General features: G+C 38.2%; 1 protein-coding gene across 2 annotated transcripts in view; it reads left to right on the forward strand.

Moving 5' to 3' along the window:
* Nucleotides 1-22212, forward strand: part of LOC133252473 (RNA exonuclease 1 homolog) — a 45971-nt gene that overhangs the window by 7385 nt on the left and 16374 nt on the right. Inside the window, exons 4-9 of one of the 2 annotated variants that reach the window (XM_061425109.1) lie at nt 2341-2470; nt 2894-3012; nt 4895-5047; nt 17902-17998; nt 19977-20039; nt 21408-21557. In XM_061425109.1, coding sequence (XP_061281093.1) covers nt 2341-2470; nt 2894-3012; nt 4895-5047; nt 17902-17998; nt 19977-20039; nt 21408-21557 — 712 coding nt within the window. The remainder of the gene's footprint in view (nt 1-2340; nt 2471-2893; nt 3013-4894; nt 5048-17901; nt 17999-19976; nt 20040-21407; nt 21558-22212) is intronic. The other variant, XM_061425110.1, reaches the window with a different exon arrangement.

Consider the following 22212-nt stretch of genomic DNA (forward strand, 5'->3'; position numbering starts at 1 on the left):
GCAGTCAACAAATACATTGCCTACTTGTAAGAGTTTTTCAAAACCTTCCTTTTTTCCCCATTATCTAACATTTTCATTAAAAGCAGGTATATTGTTTTTGTATAACCTTTGAACTACGAATTAATATGGTCAATCCTCATTATTTTCAGATTCTGTTTTTGCAGATTCATCTATTCAGTAAAATGAATTTGTATCTTTAAAATCAATACTGATGCTTCTGTGGTCCTCTGTAGATACACACTGGAGAAGGATATGGTAACCCACTCCAGTGTTCTTGCCTGGAGAATCCCATGGATGGAGAAACCTGGTAGGCTGCAGTCCGTGGGGTCGCACAGAGTCAGACACGACTGAAGCGACTTGGCAGCGGTGGCGGGTAGACACACACAGTGGCAAAAAAAAAAAAAATTGAATTCCCTGACATACACATTCCCAGCTAAGACTAAACACTGCACCACGGCCTTCTTGTCCAGTGGTCATACTGTTAATCTTATCTGAGTCTATTTAGTGCCATGTTTTCTGCATTTTTGTGTGCTTTGTTGGTGATTTTGTTATTTAAAATGGTCTCCAGGTGGAGTCCTGTCCTCTGTTCCTTGGAGCAAGAAGATTGCACTGTGCCTGACAGAGAAAATGTGTGTTAAAACAACTTTGTTCAGGCATGAGTTATTAGTGCTATTGCCCACAAATTCAATATTAATCAGCAGTCTACTAAATGAAGTATTTTTAAACAGAAACACACACATCGCAAGGTTATGTATTGACTTATGCAGCTGTTGTGAGATGCCTGTAGTAGGAGCAGTGGTTTGGTATTCTCTAACCCCTTGTTTGCCAGACTCTTATCGAATCTAACTAGAGTGAGTAAAGGGACTTGACTGTTTTCAAAAGTAATTTGAACCTCTTATAAATTTATATTATAAATGTTTAAGTTCTTTTATGAGATGTAAAAATGTTATTTAACGCAAACTTTCTCTGCACTCATCTCTGTATTACTTGTACTTGGTATATACTCACAGTAGAATCTTTTGCATGTCATAAAAAGAATTTATGCTTCTAAGTCGCAGATAACAGCTCAAATTCCAGTTCTCAGAAGAGTTGAGTGTCCTTGAACAAATATTTAATTTCTTTGTGCTTCATTTCCATGTCCATGAACTGGAAGTAGTGAATGCCTGCCTATCCCAGAGCCAGATATTATAGATATTTACTAAACTAGTTTCACTCCCCTTCTGTCTTATGAAAAAAGTTTTGCTAGAGGCTAATCTTGTTTCCTGTTCATTGCAAATGTTGTGATATTTATAGTTTTCATTTTACTGTGCTATATAGTATCCTTCCAAATTCTTAATTTAAATGATTGTTGGTTTCATCAGTGACTTTTTTAAAAAGTAAATTCTTACACATGGAAGTAACTGGACAAAAGATAAATTTATCGTTTAAAAAATATTTTGCTGTTTTGCCTTCTGGAAGGGTTGTGACAGTTTACAGTCCTACAGTGTTCAGAGTTCCCTCCCCACAAACCTTACAGAAAGTGGATATTGTTTTTTTTTTAAACCTGTAAATCTGAGTGAGATTTTGTTTCCTTATTTTGTATTACATTTCTTTGATTACTGGTGAAGCTGAACATTTTGTGATATGTTCCCTTCTAGTAATGAACATTGCTGTGGAGGAGTCTGATGCTACTTTGCTATCACTCCCAGCGTGGGTCACCTGATGCGTTTGCCTGGCTACCTAGAGGATTCTCTTCTTAAGTTTGAATTCCAGTAACTTGAGTAGAATGTCTTATTAACACTTAAACCTGCAGACAAAGTATCTTTTTCTTATAAGATTATATTTTCTTTCTTATTTCAAGAAAAATTTCTTATATGCTTAAATAGTTGTTCAGTTTTATTATTTCAATTTATTTCGGGGTATACTCCAGTTATGTGTGTATTAGAGCACATATAGTATTATTCATGCATGTTCGCTTAGTCATGTCCAGCTCTTTGCAACCCCAGCACTCTGTCCAGGCTTCTCTGTCCATGGCATTCTCCAGGCAAGAACACTGGAGTGGGTTGCCATTCCCTTCTCCAGGAGATCTTCCTAACCCAAGGATCGAACCTGGGTCTCCTGCATTGGCAGACCGGGTTCTTTACCACTGAGCCACCTGGGAAGCCCATGTAGTATCATAAATGTAGGCATTTCCAAAGAGCTTTTGTGCGAAGAGGAACTTGAAATTATCCATCTTATCAATTTTTAAAATCAGTTTTCTTTTGTATTATGTTGATGTTTATTGGTATCAACCTGAAAACAGATGACTAGTCTGTTCGGGGGATAATCTTGTTACTAATTAGTCGCACTGGGATCTTTCAGACCCAACAACAAGTAGTGCACATGATGACTGCCGTTAAGGACGGGCAGGCTTTTGATCCTGCCACTTCAGAACAGAAGAAAAATACCTTTGTATGTCCAGCCTCTCAGAGCCAGAGGAAAGCCTTAGGAGGTATGAGAAAAGCTTTGTTTAGCCAATTATTTAATAAATGAAATTTTACTTTATTTTAAAAAACATTTTCTATAAAGTCCATATATTACCAATTATATCACATAAAGCTTTACATGAAATAATATGATTAGCATGATGTTTATATGTTAGGCAATAAATAGTCATTTTGCATGCATTCTTACATGAGGGAAGTTGCTTTATAAATTAAATTTGCTCTTCTAGGTTATCCTGGAGTTGGTCACTTGGAATCCTTTTGTGTTTGCATTTTTTTTTTCTTCAAGGGAAGAATATATATTAATATCTCAAGCCTATAAGCAAAACATTGTGAAATTCTGAGTTGATAAAATAAACTCAAATCATCTGAAACTAATGACATTAAAATATACATTTTCCTTTTTCTCCCATTCGTTTTGAACCTCTTAGAAAATTCATGTACATCAAGCAGCCTTCATGAGGATGTAGTTCCTTCAAAGGAAAATCCAGTTGCAAAGCCAAACAGATCACACATTCCTGTGAAAACTATTGCTTCTTTTCCTGTTAAGGTACTATAAACTCAGTCTGAGGACCAGAGCTTTATCTCTAATAACTGTCTAATCCTGCCCACATATTGATCCCCTTAGAGGGTGGCTGTATTCTTCTCTCTTGAAAATCTCTAATTCAGATAAATGCCAAACCTCCTGAAGAGAAATTTCAACCTTTTTGGTGACCCTTAAATAGAGTTATTTATGCCTATTTGTCACTTTCAGTTAATTTGGTTTTCCTGGCAGGCTACATTCCATGGGATTGCAAAGAGTCGTACACGACCGAGAAACTGAACGTGCACACATGCATCCTTGGAAATGTTAGGCATGTATTTTTCAGACCTGTATGCGTGCTCAGTTGCTCAGACATGTCTGACTCTTTGTGACACTATAGACCGTAGTCCTTCAGGCTCCTCTGTCCATGGGATTTCCCAGGCAAGAATGCCAGAGTGGGTTGCCATTTCCTGCTCCAGGGGATCCTCCCAACCCAGGGATCAAACCCCCCAAGTTTTGGCAGGTGGATTCTTTACCACGGAGCCACCTCGGAAGCACCTTACGTCTATAGCTATGATTAATTTAAGCCATCTCAGATTTTTTTCAGAGCAGAGATGGACATTGGAATATGCCTTTCAAGGCACAGGAAGTGAGGGGTGTATATAAGTATGTGAGAGAGACCGGGGTATGGGACAGAGAGAGACAGACCTTCAGAAAATAATGCCCACAAGTAATAAGATAGTACAGCCTTACATCTTTAGTCATTTTTCCCTTACTTGTGGCAGTGATTTTTTTTTTCTTTTTTTACCAAGTATTCCTTGTCAGGGAACTGTCAAGTTTTAAGGCTTTCCCCCTCCCTAAAAGTGAGGTAGTTTAACTCATCCTCGAATTCCCACAGTCTCTTAAAGTCCTTCAGAAGGAATGCTCACCTCGTTTCTGGCTGGGATCATTTGAATTTTTATTTATTTATTTTTGTCCGGGCTGGGGCTTTGTTGCTGCATGAGCTCTTCTCCAGTTGCGGTGAGCAGGAGCTTCTCTCTAACTGCGGTGGGCAGGCTTTTCATTGTAGTGGTTCCTCTTGTTGCAGAACTTGGGCTCCAGGTGCGAGGGCTTCAGGAGTTGTGGCATGTGGGCTCTAGAGCTCGGGCTTAACAGTTGTGGTGCCTAGGCTTAGTTGCTCCACAGCACGTGGGATCTTCCTGGATCAGGGATCGAACCCGTGTCTCTTGCACTGCAAGTGTGTTCTTTACCACTGAGCCACCAGGGAAGCCCCTAGTTGTGGTCATTTCAATATTGAATATGCATGGATCTTTCATAAATTTTAAGTCCAAACATTTTTCTCAATGCAATGGTAACTGAAAGTCATTAGGATATATATATTTGTTTTAAGAATGATAAACTACCCCCCTTCCACCTCAGATGCTGATCTGAGGACCTCATCTGGATGCGGAAGCAGCAGAGAGATGGGTAATCAGATCAGCCTTAATAATGGTGGACACACCTGAAACTCTCACATTGTTAATCGGCTCTGTTCAGTCAATGCCTGACTCTTTGCGACCCCATGGACTGTAGCCTGCCAGACTCCTCTGTCCACAGGATTTCGCAGGCAAAAATACCAGAGTGGGTTGACATTCTCCATAATCGGCTCTACTCCATTACAAAATAAAAAGTTTAAATAAAAATGGTGGATGTATAGGCAGCCATCCCATTTCCTCTTTTGTGAGTATAGATGATTTATACCTTGCCTTTATTCTACTTTTAATGAGTTTAAAACTTGGAATAATTTTCAAATTTAATTTTGACATAAAGCTCACCTAAGATACCTTTACCCCTAGACACATGATTGGAATGTTAAACAGAAAACACACGTATTCTTTTTTCCTCTAATCAGTGATTTTATATTTGTCAGGATGGTGAAATACGAGGTGGCCATCGGAAGCAGGCTTTAAGAGCATCAGAATCCGCACCCAAAGTCCCTGATGAAGTAAGACGGTGTTATGTCAACCTCTTCTTTGAGAAGTATTTGAAAGTTTATAAAACAGAGGATGAGGCATTTAAGAAGGTCAGTACTACATAATATATCTGAAAACACACACACACACACAATTATACTGAATGAACTCGTAGGGCATAATTACCAAAGAAATTTATTAAGTCTATCTCCACTGCTTTTTTTTTTTTAATTTTATTTTATTTTTAAACTTTACATAATAGTATTAGTTTTGCCAAATATCAAAATGAATCCGCCACAGGTATTGAAGCCAGGCTGTGGGCCTGGGTTTTCCCTCTGTCTTGAATGGCTTCTCTGGTCTTGTGTGCGTGCTAAGTCACTTCAGTCATGTCTGACCCCTTGCAATCCCATGGACTATAGCCCGCCAGGCTTCTCTGTCCATGGGCTTCTCCAGGCAAGACTGGAGTGCGTTGCCCTCCTCCCCCAGGGGCTCTTCCCAACCCAGGGATTGTACCTGCGTCCCTTAAGTCTCCTGCGTTGCAGGCAGGTTCTTTACCACTAGTGCCACCTGGGAGCGTTGTAAAAAGTACTCTGGTAACTTTTATTGATTAAAAACTGTCTTCATCCGTGAATTCCTATCTAGGCCAGTAGTATATTAATCTCAGTTGTGTCTCCTGACTTTATATACCATCTGGTGAGCCACAGTCGTCACCACTCCCTATTACATACACCTGCTGTGCGCATTTATAAGCCATGCCTGGCTTCTTGCAGCACCTGTGTTTGTAGTTCAGTCAGTTCACTTCAGTTGCTCAGTCATGTCCAACTTTTTGTGGACATGACTGCAGCATGCCAGGCTTCCCTGTCCATCACCAACTCCCAGAGTTTCCTCAAACTCACTTCCACAGAGTCAGTGATGCCATCCAACCATCTCATTCTCTGTCGCCCCCTTCTCCTGCCTTCAGTCTTTCCTAGCATCAGGGTCTTTTCCAATGAGTCAGTTCTTTTCACATCAGGTGGCCAAAGTATTGGAGTTTCAGCTTCAGCATCAGTCCTTCCAATGACTATTCAGGACTGATTTCTTTTAGGATTAACTGGCTGGATTTCCTTGCAGTCCAAGGGACTCTCAAGAGTCTTCTCCAACACCACAGTTCAAAAGCATCAATTCTTTAGCGCTCAGCTTTCTTTATGGTCCAACTCTCACATCCATACATGACCACTGGAAAAACCATAGCTTTCACTTTACAGACCTTTGTCAGCAAAGTAATGTCTCTGCTTTTAAATATACTGTCTAGGTTAGTCAAAGCTTTTCTTCCATGGAGCACGTGTCTTTTAATTTCATGACCTCAGTCACCATCTGCAGTGATTTTAGAGCCCAAGAAGATAAAGTCTATCACTGTTTCCATTGTTTCTCCATCTATTTGCCATGAAATGATGGGACCAGATGCCATGATCTTTGTTTTTTGAATGTTGACTTTTAAGCTAGCTTTTTAACTCTCCTCTTTCACTTTCATCAAGAGGCTTTTTAGTTCTTCACTTTCTGCCATAAGGGTGGTGTCATCTGCATATCTGAGATTGTTGATATTTCTCCCAGCAATCTTGATTTCAGCTTGTGCTTCATCCAGCCTGGCATTTCACATGATGCACTCTGCATATAAGTTAAATCAGTCCTCACTTCTCCACACTAGCTGTAGTTACTATCCCATGCACTTTAAAAAAAATCCAGTGTGGAGAAGTGAGGACTCTATCTTACTAGATAGAGCCGTTGCTGTTATTTAGTCACTCAGTCGCATCTGACTCTTATTACCCATGGACTATAGCCCACCAGGTTCCTCTGTCCATAGGATTTCCCAGGCAAGAATACTGGAGTGGGTTGTTTTTTCCTTCTTGAGGGCATCTTCCAGACCAAGGGACTGAACCCACGTCTCTTGGCAGGCGGATTCTTCACGACTGAGCCACTGGGGAAGCCCGTTCTAGATAGAGTGAGTCCCATCTAAAGGCAAGCAGACTCTTCTCAGCTCCATCTGATTATTGCAGTTTGGAAATTCAAGTTCAGAATTTACAGATTTCTAATCTTTTGATACTTTCTATTTTAAAATCTCTATTTAAAACACTGTTAAACACATGTCTGAGCACTAGACGTGGGCTTTGTGCTGCTCTTCTCTGGGGCAAATTCAGATGACTCTGGAGGTTATTTTTATTTATTTATTTTAATTAAATTTTATTTTTAATCAGAGGATAGTTACTTTACAATATTGTGATGGTTTCTGCCATACATCAACATGAATCAGCTATAGGTATACATATGCCCCCTCCCTCTAGACACCGTAAGGGGGCTTCTCTGGTGGCCCAGTGGTAAAGAATACCCCTGCAAATGCAGGAGACATGAGTTCAGCCTCTAATCCAGAAAGATCCCGCATGCCTCAGAGCAACTAAGCCTGTGCCACAACTACTGAGCCTGTGCTCTAGAGCCTGAGCCCTGCAACAAGAGAAGCCACCACAATGATAGAGTAGCCCCTGCCACTGCAGCTAAGGAACAGTCATGCAGCAGTGAAGACTCAGCACAACCAGAAGACAAATAGAAAAGAAGGCAACGTTAAAAAACACACCATGGGTGAATGCAGGAAGAGGCAGATTTCAGATCAATACGAAAAAGGCCTTTATAACTGATAGTGAAGTGAAAGTCGCTCAGTCATGTCCGACTGTTTGCGACCCCACTGACTATACAGTCCATGGAATTCTCCAGGTCAGAATACTGGAGTGGGTAGCCGTTCCTGTCTCCAGGGGATCTTCCCAACCCAGGGATCGAATCCAAGTCTCCTGCATTGCAGATAGATTCTTTACCAGCTGAGCTACCAGGGAAGCCCGCTTTACATATTCTGGATACAGATCTCTTTGATAAACATTAGCAGAAGTTCTGTCTGTGGGTTTTCTTCTCACTTTCTTGATGTTATCAATTGCAGCACAAAGTTTTTCACCATGATGTATTCGAATTTATTTTTCTTGTGGTCTTAGTATCCTATATAAGATAACTAAGTCACAAAGTAAATTTTTTTTTTCCTAAGAGGTTGAGAGTTGTAGTTTTATACTTAAGTGTATGATTGTTTAGAATTGATTTTTGCATGATGTGTGAGGTAAAGGTCCAACTTCACTCTTTTGAGTGTGGATGTCCAGTTTCATAGCATCACTTATTCAAAAGATTGTTTTTTCCCTCAATTAATTTTCTTATCACTTCTGTTGAAACGTAGTGGAACTGACCATAAATTTTTTTCTATGATTCCATTCCATTGATCTCTATTTCTGTTGTTATGTTAGCACTATACAGTTTTGATTACTGTAGCTTTGTAGTAAGTATTGAAATTGAAAGTGTGAGGTCTTTAAATTTGTTGTTCTTTTTCAACACCATTTTGGTCCCTGGCCTATCCATGTAACTTTTAGGATCAGCTGATATTTCTCAAAAATATTGAGTTAGGATTTTGATAGAGGTTGTTTTGAATCAGTAGATCAATTTGTGGAATATTACCATTAACAATGGAGAAGGCGATGGCACCCCACTCCAGTACTCTTGCCTGGAAAATCTCATGGACAGAGGAGCCTGGTAGGCTGAAGTCCATGCGGTCACGAAGAGTTGGACACGATTAAGTGACTTCACTTTCACTTTTCACTTTCATGCATCGGAGAAGGAAATGGCAACCCACTCTAGTGTTCTTGCCTGGAGAATCCCAGGGACGGGGGAGCCTGGTGGGCTGCCGTCTATGGGGTCGCACAGAGTCGGGCACGACTGAAGTGACTTAGCAACAACCATTAACAATATTCAGTCTTAGAACCATGAACATGAAATGCCTTTACATTTATTTAGATCGTCTTTAATTCAACAGTTTTTGTATTTTTTCAGAGTACAAGTCTTGAAGTGCCTTTGTTGAGTTGATTCCCATGTGTTTTAATCTTTTTTAAAGTTCCTCATGTAAGGGGGGAAAGCTTTCCATTTTTCTTCATTAAGTACAATAGTAGCTGTTGGGTTTTTGTACATGCCCTTTCTCAGTTTCATTTAAATTTTCTAATATATTGCCATAGAGTTGTTTATAGTATTCCTTTATGACTCTTTATTTCTGCAAGTGCTATAGTGATGTCTTCTTTCATTATTGATTTTAATAATTTGAGTCTTCTCATTTTTGGTCAGTCTAGCTAAAGTTTTATCAATTTGGTTGATCTTTTCAAAGAATTCAACTTTTAGTTTTGTTGATTGTCTCTATTTTTAATTATTTTTTAAAGTTTATTTTTAATTGAATGATGGTTGCTTATAATATTGTGTTGGCTTCTGCCATACATCAACTTGAATCAATAGGTACATATATGTCCCCTGTCTCTTGAACTTCCCTCCTACCTCCCACTCCTTTAATTCTTTATTTTACTTCCACTCTGGTGTTTATTATTTGATTCCTTTTGCTTTCTTTGGGTTTAGTTTCCCATTAAAATTCTAGTTTCTTAAGGTGGAAGGCAAAGTAGCTGATTTGAAATCTTTAAATATAACCATTTACAATATTATTTTTACTCTAAGCATTATTTTAGGTGCATCCTATAAGTTGTATGTTGTGTTTCCATTTTCATTCATCTCAGAATTTTTTCCTTTTTATTTCTTCTTTCATCTGTTTGTTATTTAGGAATGTGTAATTTAATTTACACTTATTTATGAATTTCTTAAATATTCTGCTGTCTGTAATATAGTACCGTTGTGGTTGGAGAACATTCTTTGTATGGCATTAGTCCTTTTAAATTTACTGAGGATTGTTTTATGACGTAACTGCTCTACGAAAATGTTTTATGATCTGCCCTAAAAAATATAATATGTGTACTTGAAAAGTATATGCACTTTTTTAGAAGTATATGTATTTTCTTGCCTGTGGAGTATTCCATAGATGACTATGAGGTATAATCACTTCATAGTTGAAGTATTGCACTTTTTCTTGGTTTTCTGACTTGTATCGATTATTGAAAGTGTGGTATTGAAGTTTCCAGTTGATTGTTGAGTTATTGTTTACTTGATTCTGTCAGTTTTGCTTTGTGCATTTTGGTGTTTTGATATAAGATGCATGTATGTTTATAATCATTTTGTCTTCCCAATGGATTGATCCTCTTACCATTATAAAATGTATTTCTTTGTCTCTAGTAACAACTTCTGTTTTAAAGATTATATTGTCTGATGTTGGTGTAGCTGCTCCAAATATCTTTGAATTAATGCTTACAGAGTATCTCAGTTAGCTTCCTTTTGCTTTCAGCCTCTTTGGTCTTTGAGTTTAGTGTGTGTCTTGTAAACAGCATATAGTTGACTCATATTTTTCCCCATTCTTCCAAATGTAAATGGAGTATTTAATCTATTTACATTTAATTCAGTGACTAATAACTAATAAAATAGGATTTTACTGTGTGATTTTTCTTTTTATTTCCTCTACAATTGTTGCTTTCTTTTGTGTTAAATATTTTCTAGTTTACTGTTAATTGCCCAGGTCATTTCTTTGATTATATCTTTTGAATTGTGTTCTTACTGTTTATAGTAAGGATTACAGTTACCATTTTAATTTCTGACAATCTAGTTCAAATTAAAACTAATTAATTTCAGTAGTATTCAGAAAATTGCTCTTGTAAATCTCCCTTTCTGTCATTCCTTTTTACCACTACTGTCATATATTGCATCATATATTATAAACCTATAATTCAATTTTATAATTCTTGCTTTATTTTATCATCTCTTAGATATTACAAAAACATTTATTCTTTTGTATATTTTCCCGTGGAATTACATTTACCAGTGGTCTTCATTTATTCATGTGGATTCAAATTACCTTTTACTGTCCTTTTCAGACTTAAAGAATCCCTTTAGCATTTCTTGCAAGATAGATCTGCTAGTGACAGATTCCGTCAGAGTTTATCTATGCGTACTAATTCACTTTGGTTTTGTGCAGTTCTTTGCGACCCTATGGGCTGTAGCCCACCAGGCTCCTCTGTCCATGGGATTCTCCAGGAAAGAATACTCAAGTGGATTGCCTTGTCCCCCTTCAGGGGATCTTCTCGACCCAGGGATCGAGCCCATGTCTCTTACATGTCCTGCATTGGCAGATGGCTTCTTTACCACTAGTGACACCTGGGATTATCTGTGAATGTCTTAATATCCTCTTCATTGTAAAGCAGAGTTTAGCTGGATATAGAATTCTTGGTTAATAATTTTTTTCTTTCAACACTTAAGAGGTGTCATTTCACAAGGATTCTTTAAACATGATGCCACTTTTCTGTTAATACTTTCAGGATTTTCTTTTTGTCTTTGACTTTGGTCAGTTTGACTGGCATGTCTAGGTGTAACTCTCTGTAAATTCTATTTGCAGTTTGTTGAGCATCATGGATGTATGGATTAATATTTTACATAATATTCAGGAAGTTTAAGACAATTATTTCTTTAGTATTTTCTGCTCCTTTCTTTTTCTGTGCAACTCACATTATGTGTATATAGGTCTCTTTGATGGTGTCCCACAGACATCTGACGTGCTGTTAATTTTTCTTTGTTCTTTTTTCTTATCCACAAACTGAATAATCTAGTGATTTGTCTTTAGGGTCACTGTTTATTCTGCTAGCTTACATCTGTAGTTGAACCCCTACAGTGACTTGTTTGTGTAATTTTTGCACCTTTTAACACCAGAACTTTGATTATTTTTCTATTTCTCTTTATTGGTACTGTCTATTTGATGAAACATCACTTTCACACTTTCTTTTAATTCTCTAGACATTGTTCCATTAGTTTTTAAACATATTTACAATAGCTGATTTAAAGTATGTGTCTTTTGTTGCTCAGTTTCTCAGTTGTGTCCAGTTCTTTGTGACCCCATGGACCATAGCACGCCAGGCTTCCCTGTCCCTGACCATATCCCAGAATTGGCCCAAATTCATGTCCATTGCATTGGTGATGCCATCCAGCCATCTCATCCTCTGATGCCATCTTCTCCTTCTGCCCTCAATCTTTCCCACCATCAGAGACTTTTCCAATGAATTGCCTGTTAGCATCAGGTGACCAAAATACTGGAGTTTCAGCTTCAGCATCAGTCCTTCCAATGAATGTTCAGGGTTGATTTCCTTTAAGATTGACTGGTTTGATCGCCTCACTGTCCAAGGGACTCATAGGAGTCTTCTCCAGCGCTGCAGTTTGAAGGCATCAATTCTTTGATGCTCTGCCTTCTTTACAGTCCAGCTCTCATAACCATATGTGACCACTGGGAAGACCATAGCCCTTGTCATACAGACCTTTGTCAGCAGAGTAATTTCTCTGCTTTTCAACACACTGTCTATAGGTTTGTCATAGCTTTCCTGCCAAGAAGCAATCATCTTCTGATTTCATGGCCACAGTCACCATTCACAGTGATTTGGAAGCCCAAGAAGAGGAAATCTGTCACTACTTCCACATTTTCCCCTTCTATTTGCCATGAACTGATGGGGCTTAATGCCATGATCTTAGTATTTTTTAATATTCAGTTTTCAGCCAGCTCTTTCACTCTCCTCCTTCACCCTCATCAAGAGGCTCTTCAGTTCCTCTTCACTTTCTGCCATTAGGGTGATATCATCTGCATATCTGAGGTTGTTGATGTTTCTCCCAGCAATCTTGATTCCAGCTTGTAACTCATCCAGCCCGGAATTTCTCATGATGTGCTCAGCATATAGGTTAAATAGAGTGACAACAGACAGCCCTGTCGTACTTCTTAATCCTGAACCAGTCAGTTGTTCCATACAGGGTTCTGACTGTTGCTTCTTGACCTACATACAAGTATCTCAGAAGACAGGTAAGATGGTCTGATATTCCCATCTCTGTAAGAGATTTCCACAGTTTGTTATGATCCACACAGTCAAAGGCTTTATCATAGTCGGTGAAACAGAGGTAGATGTTTTTCTGAAACTCCCTAGCGTTCTATATGATCCAGTGAGTGTTGACAATTTGATCTCTGGTTCCTCTGCCTTTTCTAAACCCTGCTTGGATGTCTGGAAGTTCTTGGTTTGCATAATGCTGAAGCTTAGCATGCAAGATTTTAAGCATGAGGAGATGAGTGGAATTGTCCACTGGTTGGAGAAGACTCTTGAGAGTCCCTTGGACTGCAAGGAGATCCAACCAGTCCATTCTGAACGAGATTAGCCCTGGGATTTCTTTGGAAAGACTGATGCTAAAGCTGAAACTCCAGTACTTTGGCCACCTCATGCGAAGAGTTGACTCATTGGAAAAGACTCTGATGCTGGGAGGGATTGGGGGCAGGAGGAGAAGGGGACGACAGAGGATGACATGGCTGAATGGCATCACTGACTCGATGGACGTGAGTCTGAGTGAACTCTGGGAGTTGGTGATGGACAGGGAGGCCTGGTGTGCTGCGATTCATGGGGTCGCAAAGAGTTGGACATGACTGAGCAACTGATCTGATCTGATTTTGAACATTCTTTAGTACTGCCCTTCTTGGAAATTGGGATGAGGATTGACCTTTTCCTATGGCCAGGGTTTCAGTCCTGTGGCCACTTCTGGGTCTTCCAGATTTCCTGACATATTGAGTGTAGCATTTCGATAACATCATCTTTTAGGGTTTTGAATAGCTCTACTGAAATTCCTTTGCATCCACCTGCGTTATGGACAGTGGAGCTTCCTAAGGCCCACCTCACTTCCCACTCCAGAATGTCTGGCTCTGGGTGACTGACCATCCCATCATGGTTATCCAGTTCATTAAGATTTTTTTTGTACCGTTCTGTGTATTCTTTCCATCTCTTCTTGTTCTCTTCAGCTTCTACTAGGCCTCTACCATTTCTGTCCTTTATTGTTTTTTTCTTTAAAAGACCAAAAGTCTGTGTCTATAAGTCCAAAATTTGGGCTTTCTCAAGAACATTTTCTCTTGGCTGCTTTTTTGCCCCCCTGTTTGTGATATTTTCCTGCTTCTTTACATGTGTCATGACTTTTTGTAGAAAACTATACAGTTAAATAATGTATTGGAATAGATCTAACATCAGATAGATATTTATTTTTTGCTAGGTTTTTGTTAATTTTTTTCTTGTTGCTTGTTACTTGTTTACTGTCTTTTCTGATATAATCCTGTAGATTCTATATTGTTACCAGTGTATGGATACTAAGTTCTCTGGTGGCATTTTAAAAATTCTTTTATTTTTAATCTGGACTTCCCTGATAGCTCAGTTGGTAAAGAATCTGCCTACAGTACAGTAGACCCCAGTTCGATTCCTGGGTCAGGAAGGTCTGCTGGAGAAGGATAGGCTACCCACTCCAGTATTCTGGCCTGGAGAATTCTGTGGACTGTGTAGTCCATGGGGTCACAAAGAGTCAGACACGACTGAGTGACTTTCACTTCATTTTTAATTTTAGGATTCACCCTGTATCAACACAATTTAGTTATCAGCCAGTGACTTAGAAAAGTTTCTTAAATGCCTAGGGGATCTTTGTGAGAAGGCATGCCTTCAAACTTGTTTATAAGACAGTCTTAGCTTTTACTTCCATTTTGTGCAGGGTTTCAAGCCCAGCTGTGAATGAGTTCATGGGAACTTCTCTTTTCCAAATCTTTCTTGGGTCACCTTTTATGCCCTAGAAATATGTCAGAGCTTTTCAAAGTCTCTCGTGGTCCTCTAGTTTCCCCAAGATTTCCTTTTACATTTCTGGTCAGGTTCTTGTTTACCCAACTGAAATCCTAGCCTTAGGTACCTGCCATGTTACCACCCAGGTGCTACTGTTTTGAGAATACTCCAGGGGATTGTTGCTGTTCACTCACTCAGTTGTGTCCGATTCTTTGTGACCCTATGGACTGCAGCATGCCAGGCTTCCTTGTCCTTCACTATCTCACTGAGTTTGTTCAAACTCACATCCATTCAGTTGATGATGCCATCCAACCGTTTCATACTCTGTCGCCCCACTCTCTTCTTGCCTTCAGTCTTTCCCAGCATCAGGGTCTTTTCCAGTGAGTCGGATTTTTGCATCAGGTAGCCAAAGAATTGGAGCTTCTGCTTCAGTTAAGAGTCATTCCAGTGAATGTTCAGGGTTAATTTCCCTTAGGATTAACTGGTTTGATCTCCATGCAGTCCAAGGGACTTTCAAGAGTCTTCTCTAACACCACAGTTCGAAAGTATCAGTTCTTCGACTCTCAGCCTTTTTTATGGTCCAGCTCTCACATTCGTACATGAAAAACTATAGTTTTGACCATACGGACCTTTGTCGACAAAGTGATGTCTCTGCCTTTTAAAAGGCTGTCTGGATTGGCCATAGTTTTTCTTCCAGGGAGCAAGCGTCTTTCAATTTCATGACTGCAGTCACCATCCGCAGTGATTTTGGAGCCCAAGGAAATAAAGTCTTTCACTGTTTTCATTGTTTCCCTGTCTATTTGCCATGAAGTGATGGAACTGGATGCCATGATCTTAATTTTTTGGATGCTGAGTTTTAAGCTAGCTTTTTCACTCTCCTCTTTCACTTTCATCAAGAGACTCTTTAGTGCCTCTTCACTTTCTGCCATGAGGGTGGTGTCATCTGCCTATCTGACGTTATTGATATTTCTCCCAGCAATCTTGATTCTAGTTTGAACTTCACCCAGTCCAGCATTTTGCACGATGTACTCTGCACGTAAGTTAAATAACCAGGGTGACAATATATATGCTCCTTTCCCAATTTTGAACCAGTCTGTTGTTCCATGTCCAGTTCTAACTATTGCTTCTTGACCTGCATACAGGTTTTTCAGGAGGCAGGTAAGGTGGTCTGATATTCTCATCTCTTTCAGAATTTTCCAGTCTGTTGTGATCCAGACAGTCAAACGCTTTAGCATAGTCAGTGAAGCGAAGTAGATGCCTTTCTGGAATTCCCTTGGTTTTTCTATGACCCAACAGACATTGGCAGTTTGATCTCTAGTTCCTCTGCCTTTTCTGAATCTGGGGGTTCTTGTTTTGTGTACTGTTGACGCCTAGCTTGAAGGATTTTGAGCGTTATTACCTTGTTAGCATATAAAATCGGAGAAGGCAATGGCACCCCACTCCAGTACTCTTGCCTGGAAAATCCCATGGACAGAGGAGCCTGGTAGGCTGCAATCCATGGGGTCGCTAAGAGTCGGACACAACTGAGTGACTTCGCTTTCACTTTTCACTTTCATGCATTGGAGAAGGAAATGGCAACCCACTCCAGTGTTCTTGCCTAGAGAATCCCAGGGACGGGGGCGCCTGGTGGGAGGTCGTCTATGGGGTTGCACAGAGTCAGACACGACTGAAGCGACTTAGCAGCAGCAGCAGCATGTAAAGTGACTGCAATTGTGTGTAGTTTGAACATTGAACTCGGGAGGGATAGGTTTTTAATTTTTCCTCTAATAAGTTGAGTTCTGTGTCAAATCAAATACTGACTGCCCCCTGAGAATAGAGATTTTTCCAGAGAGCTGGTTGTTCATACAAAATATTGACTGTGCTCTAGGGATGATGCTTTTAATGTAGCTCTGAAAGAGGTCTGTCCTTTCTGTTGGCTACCAGGCTCCCTTTTTTTTTTTTTTTTTTTGCAGCTATGATGCCACTAAGCTGGGGAGAAAAGGGAGTGGGAACAGCCTGAAGATAAAATGGTGGAGCCCACGCTGTCTTACTGAGGTTCAAAGTGTCTCTTAGACAACTTTTGGGTTTTGTTTTTTTTTTTTTCATTTGGCTTTATCTAATTTTCAGAGTTTTGAAATGGTTGGATTAGTTATTTCACCAGTATTTTTTATTGTTTGTGTGGGACAGTTTGTGAAGGTTCTTGTCTTGCCATTGCAAACGTCTGTCACCTCTAGGATTCTGTGTACGTTAAAGAATAATGGCAAAGAGAAACCAAAGAAGAGCCTCTCTAAGAGAAACGTTACCCCTTTTCTTCCAGCTTTGTCGGTTTCAGCATCTCTGTCCTGGCTTTAGGTACTCTCTCCAAACCCCCATCGTGGTCTCTCTGTGATGATTTCTTGTAGTGAGGAGGCTCCTTTCCGAGGCCCCTGGGCACACGTAGATTCAATGTACAGCTCTGCAGTAGTCGGCAAGACACTGACTTTTCTTGAGCCTCCATTTCCTCATATAAATTGGTGATCCTTGTAGAATCACAATGAAGATTAAAGGAGAAAACATTTAACAAATTTACACCAAACCTGTACATACTAGGTACACAGTAAATTATTAATATAATATACAATTTTTGGGGCTTCCCTTGTAGCTCAGTCGGTACAGGATCTGCCTGCAGTGCAGGAGACCTGGGTTCGATCCCTGGGTTGGGAATATCCCCTGGAGAAGGAAATGGCAACCCACTCCAGTATCCTTGCCTGCAAAATCTCATGGACAGAAGAGCCTGCTGGGCTGCAGTCCATGGAGTCGCAAAGAGTCGGACATGACTGAGCAACTAACACGAACTTGGTTCTTTTACTTCATCCCTTCTTACTGACCTGTCATATTGAGTTATGGTATAAAAATAGTAATTAAGGGGTTTATGAAAGTAACTAATAGAAGAAAGATAATGAAAAGAGGACCATGTCTTTCCTTTGCTGTGTGATCTTATGCAAGTTATTTAGTCACTTTGAGCATTAGTTTCCTTGCCTTTTAAATGAGAACACTATAACAGTATGTGTCTCTGTTACAGTAGATTCTCTGTTCATTGAGAATCAGATGAGTTCATGACATTGAGGAAGCTTTGCACCATGCACACTCTACAAAAATACAGTGGTCTTTAATTTATGAAGATAAGTGCCTGGCTCTTGAATTAGCTTCATGGGATTAAATTTAGTGTTGTTTCTTCTCAAAAAATATAAACACAAAAATGTAAAATAAATTGTTTTTATTTGTGGCACCATTTCCCTCCATCCCTTGAGTAAGACAAGTATTTTGTCATATTTATTCATGTGTTGCAGATGACATTTATTCTTCATAGAGTTTGGATTTAATATTTTCATTTTGTTATTCACTTTGTGATTTAGGCTAAAACAGAAGAAAAAGTCATTTATGAACACTGTAGCAGTCAAAATATGTATGTGAACATAGCAATAAATACTCTTAAGAAGCTGAGAGACCAAGGTAATTTCTTTTCAATTAAATAGTAAGATAAACACTTGTGATTAACACCTAACACTGAACGTGTTTTCTTCATTAGCAGGGTTGTTTTTAGATATTCAGTGAAGTGTATGTTTTAAATATTCTCTGGAGTAAAATGTGCAGGTGGCATTTTTTGTTGTTGAAAATAACCAGTTAGATTTGAAATTAGCTGTGTAAATGTAACCTCACTGATATATTTATATTTGATTTCTGAATATAAAAATAACTCACCTCCATGTGGAAGAGTAGTTCTGAACCTTTAAAAAATCATTATTGTCTGCCTAATAAACCTATTTTTTCTACCTCCCGCAGTAAAATTAAGTACTGAGTGATAATGTTTTGTCAGTTAAGGAGTTTTGGAGAGCCACATACCATTGTGATATCTAAGATTTTTCTCATTCCTCAAGAGCCAGTTTTACTCCTTTGGAAACAGTATGATACCCATTGAGAATACATGGCAATGAGTTCAAATAATACAGAAAAGCATCTTTTTTAAAACAAAACAAAACAAAGACAGCTGTCGTCCAGATCTCTCATACCTACCCTTCTTTACATGACTACAGAGATGTGTATAATATTAATGAATACAATCATTTTATGTATAGTATGTCTCACTTTTCTTACTTAGGTATCATAAAAGTCTTTAGTCAGCTAATCTGGAATCCATGTTCATACTTAGATCTATATCGTACTTTCTATGGACTGTATGAAACTCTACATTGTATAGAACCTATATTGTAAATATTCCGTTATATGGAATCTGTAATATGGATCAACCAAACACTTTTGGATAGTTAGATTGCTCACATTTTTCGAGTATAAACTCTGTGATAAATATATGTGACCTTATTTAAACCTGAGCTTGTGCTAGCAGAAAAGGTCTGTCTGCATGTTTAAAATTGGTAAATATTGTTAACCACCCCAGAAAGGGTTTGCCCATTTAATTTCCCTACCAATAATGAAGTATATGGTTTTCCTTACATCTTGCCAAACTTTCTCATTTATCCTGTTTCAAAAAGTGTGAAGATATAGTAAAAAAAAAAACAAAAAAACAAAAAAACAGTTATCTTAGTATTTTTAATTACTGTGAAGTTGAAGACCTTTATTTCTCTTTTTATAAATTTGCTCTTTGCATCCTTCTGCCCCCACGTCCACTTTTTAAATTGTTCTGTGCATTCGGGACAGCCTTTTCCGTGTGCTCTTTTAATATGCTGCAGATACTGTCTTCAGTTTGGCACTTGTGTGTCAGCCTTATTTATAAAGTTTTTTTTTTTTTATAATATAGAAGTTATTTTCACAATGTAGTCAATCCCTTCTTTCTGGCTTCTGGGTTTTGTGTCATGCTTTGAAAAGCTATTCCATTCTCAAGAATATAAAAACTGTTCATCAGTGACCATTTCCTTATGGCATTTTTTTAATGTACCGTACTTTAAGTAGACATAAATACATGTATTAAAATACAAGATCTTAGATTAATATTTTCATGGCATTCTAGCTTTTCTCCCTTTTTCTCATGTTAAATATAGCACACAGAAATAAAACATGCAGGTCTAAATACATAGTATAAATATTCCCAATGAAAATAGAGATGGTTTGCAAGCTGTTACAGTTGTGGTAAATGATGATGTAAAACCCATTCCCTTATATGGAATCTATAATACAGATCAGCCAACACATTTGGTTACTCAAATGGCTCAAATTTAAACATACTCTATCCAGGAGTCAAAATGTATTCATTTTAGCAAATGTGATACCCTGACCTTTTTAGTAGTTGAGTAGATTTAACTTTTTCCCAGTTTGGAATTGATTCTGAAGATGTTTGTTCTCACAGGCTGGTTGGATGTTTTAAAATGAAAAGAAATATCTTACTACACTAGAGACATTTTTATGTTCTGTATGTTTTTATGAAGTAGACAAAAGTAATTCATCATCTCAGGAGAAAAGATCCTGTGTGTTTTAGATATGTCTGGAAGCAATAACGATAATAAGACAACTGGATTGAAAAAGAATGAAACGAAAAATGGTAAGCTTACTGTGATAATGATACGCCTTTGTAATTGTGACTTTAAAGGGAAAGTAAATTTGGTTTACTACAGCTTTTAAATTATTATGAAGGATCAACTGCATACTTTGTACATGTATATCCTTTTTAAAAATTAGTATAAATTGGGGATGAAAAAGTGGACTTTTAAATAATATTTGGGTTGAATTCTCAACTTTTTTTTTTTTTTTTTTGTAGTTAATGTATGTCTAGTTAGTAAGTAGTGCTGCTTAAATTTTCAAATTGTACCTGCATTGGAATACCTGGAAATCTTCTTAAAAATGCAGATTCCGATCAGTAGGTCTGAATACAGTTTCAAAATCTGAATTTAGAATAAGAAAGAAGGTAGAGAAAATATTTGAATTTGGTTGTGTTTTTATTAAAACAGATGGCTGTGCTTCTCTTTAAAAAAATGTCTCCTATGTAAGGATTGAAACAATGTTGATGCTTTTAGAATCTCCCAGTCCTTTTCATAACAAAAGGATTTAAAGCAACTTTTAAAAGAGTTTGCTAAAGAGTGTCTAGTAAATTCTGCTAGAGTTTTTAGAAATAGAGTAACCTTGAAAGTTCATTAGAGTGAGGGCATCTGGGACTGGGTTACTGATGTTGGAAAGAGATTCTTTTTGAACTTGAACTCTTTTGCCCTTGTGAGAGTCATCATTTTCCCCACTATCTCCTGCTTATAAGCTTTTGTACTATTCTTATCTGAGTAAATATTAAGAATTGTTAAGATTTCAAGCCAGAAAACCTAGGTGTGCCAACTGTGCTGTGTGACTCGGTCACGTATCGTGACTTTTCTGAACCTCATTTAACTCATCTGTAGAAATGAAGTCAGTTCACATGCTATTCTGGGTTACTATAAAGTTTATTTTTATTTATTTAGATTCCACATTTTTTAATTTTTTTCATTTTTTGGCTGTGCCTCGTGGCAGGCGTGCAGGATCCTAGTCTCGCCTACCAGGGATTGAATCCACACCCACTGTACCGAGAGTGCAGAGTCTTAAGCACAGGACCAACCAAGGAAGTCTCTAGTGTAAAGTTTAAATCAGTGTCCTTAGAATGGGTTTTGGTGTATTTAATATGCACCAGCTATTACTGATGTAATTCTTACTTTACCATCTGCTTCCCAAAGCTTAGGACATCACGTGGTCCAGGGAACAATATTGATTTGTTGTTGTTGTTAAAGGATACAAAGACGTGGACTCTTTGAGGCTATCATCTTACTTAAGTTAATCAGAATTCTGCTATTTCATATCCAAAAGGGTTGACAGACTCTAACCTTACCATCTCTTAAAAAAAGGAAAAAAATGCTATTTAAATTGTATTGAATGGCTTTTCTTTTTCTCTTAGGACTCACAGGAATTATGCTCTACAGACATCTTAAAGACTACCTTCTAACTGAAGAACAGTTACGAGAAAATAACTACCCCCAGCCCAACCCTGAAAAACCAGGGAGTATTCTTTTAAACCCAGGCATGACAAAAACTCGTGTAAATGATCGTAAGTATATGGATCTGAAAATTACCCTTTCTGTGTACTGAGACTGGAGCCATAAGAGTCCCAGTGTTCTGATATTTTCCGATGAACACAAGAATTGTGGCCAGCATCTTTAAACTGCAGGTAGAAACATAACTGCCTTTCGTTTGATTTCCCTTTTCTGTTTCATTTTGTTCTGAGTCTCTAAGTGCTTTATGTACCTAATCAATTTTACTAAGTCTTCTTAGTAACCATTTTCAGGTAAGTGCTATTACCACCTCCCTTTATACCAGTGAGGAAACTAAGGGTTAGGGAGGTCAAATTATTTACCAGAGTTCACTCAGAAAGTAAGTGGGAGAACCAGGATTTGAACCCAAGGAGTCTGACTGACGCTTCTGCTTCATATGTATCCCTGTACATATGTAGGCAGTGCTGTATTCTGTATACTTCGTACCCTTTCGCTAGGAATTCTTATAAAAAGACTTACAATTACTCTTATTATTTTATATTTTCTCCAAATATTTTCTCCATACTTAATGTATTTATACCTATTTCCTCTCCTTGCAAAAAAGAGAGAGCAAGGGAGTATTTAATATTAACACAACTGTCAAATCTTAGGTCCATCAGAGTTTGAAATGCACTTATATAAATATTTTTCATTGGTTAGAAGATATTTATC

The sequence above is a fragment of the Bos javanicus genome, chromosome 8 (genome assembly GCF_032452875.1).
Source record: "Bos javanicus breed banteng chromosome 8, ARS-OSU_banteng_1.0, whole genome shotgun sequence".
Taxonomy (NCBI): Eukaryota; Metazoa; Chordata; class Mammalia; order Artiodactyla; family Bovidae; genus Bos; species Bos javanicus.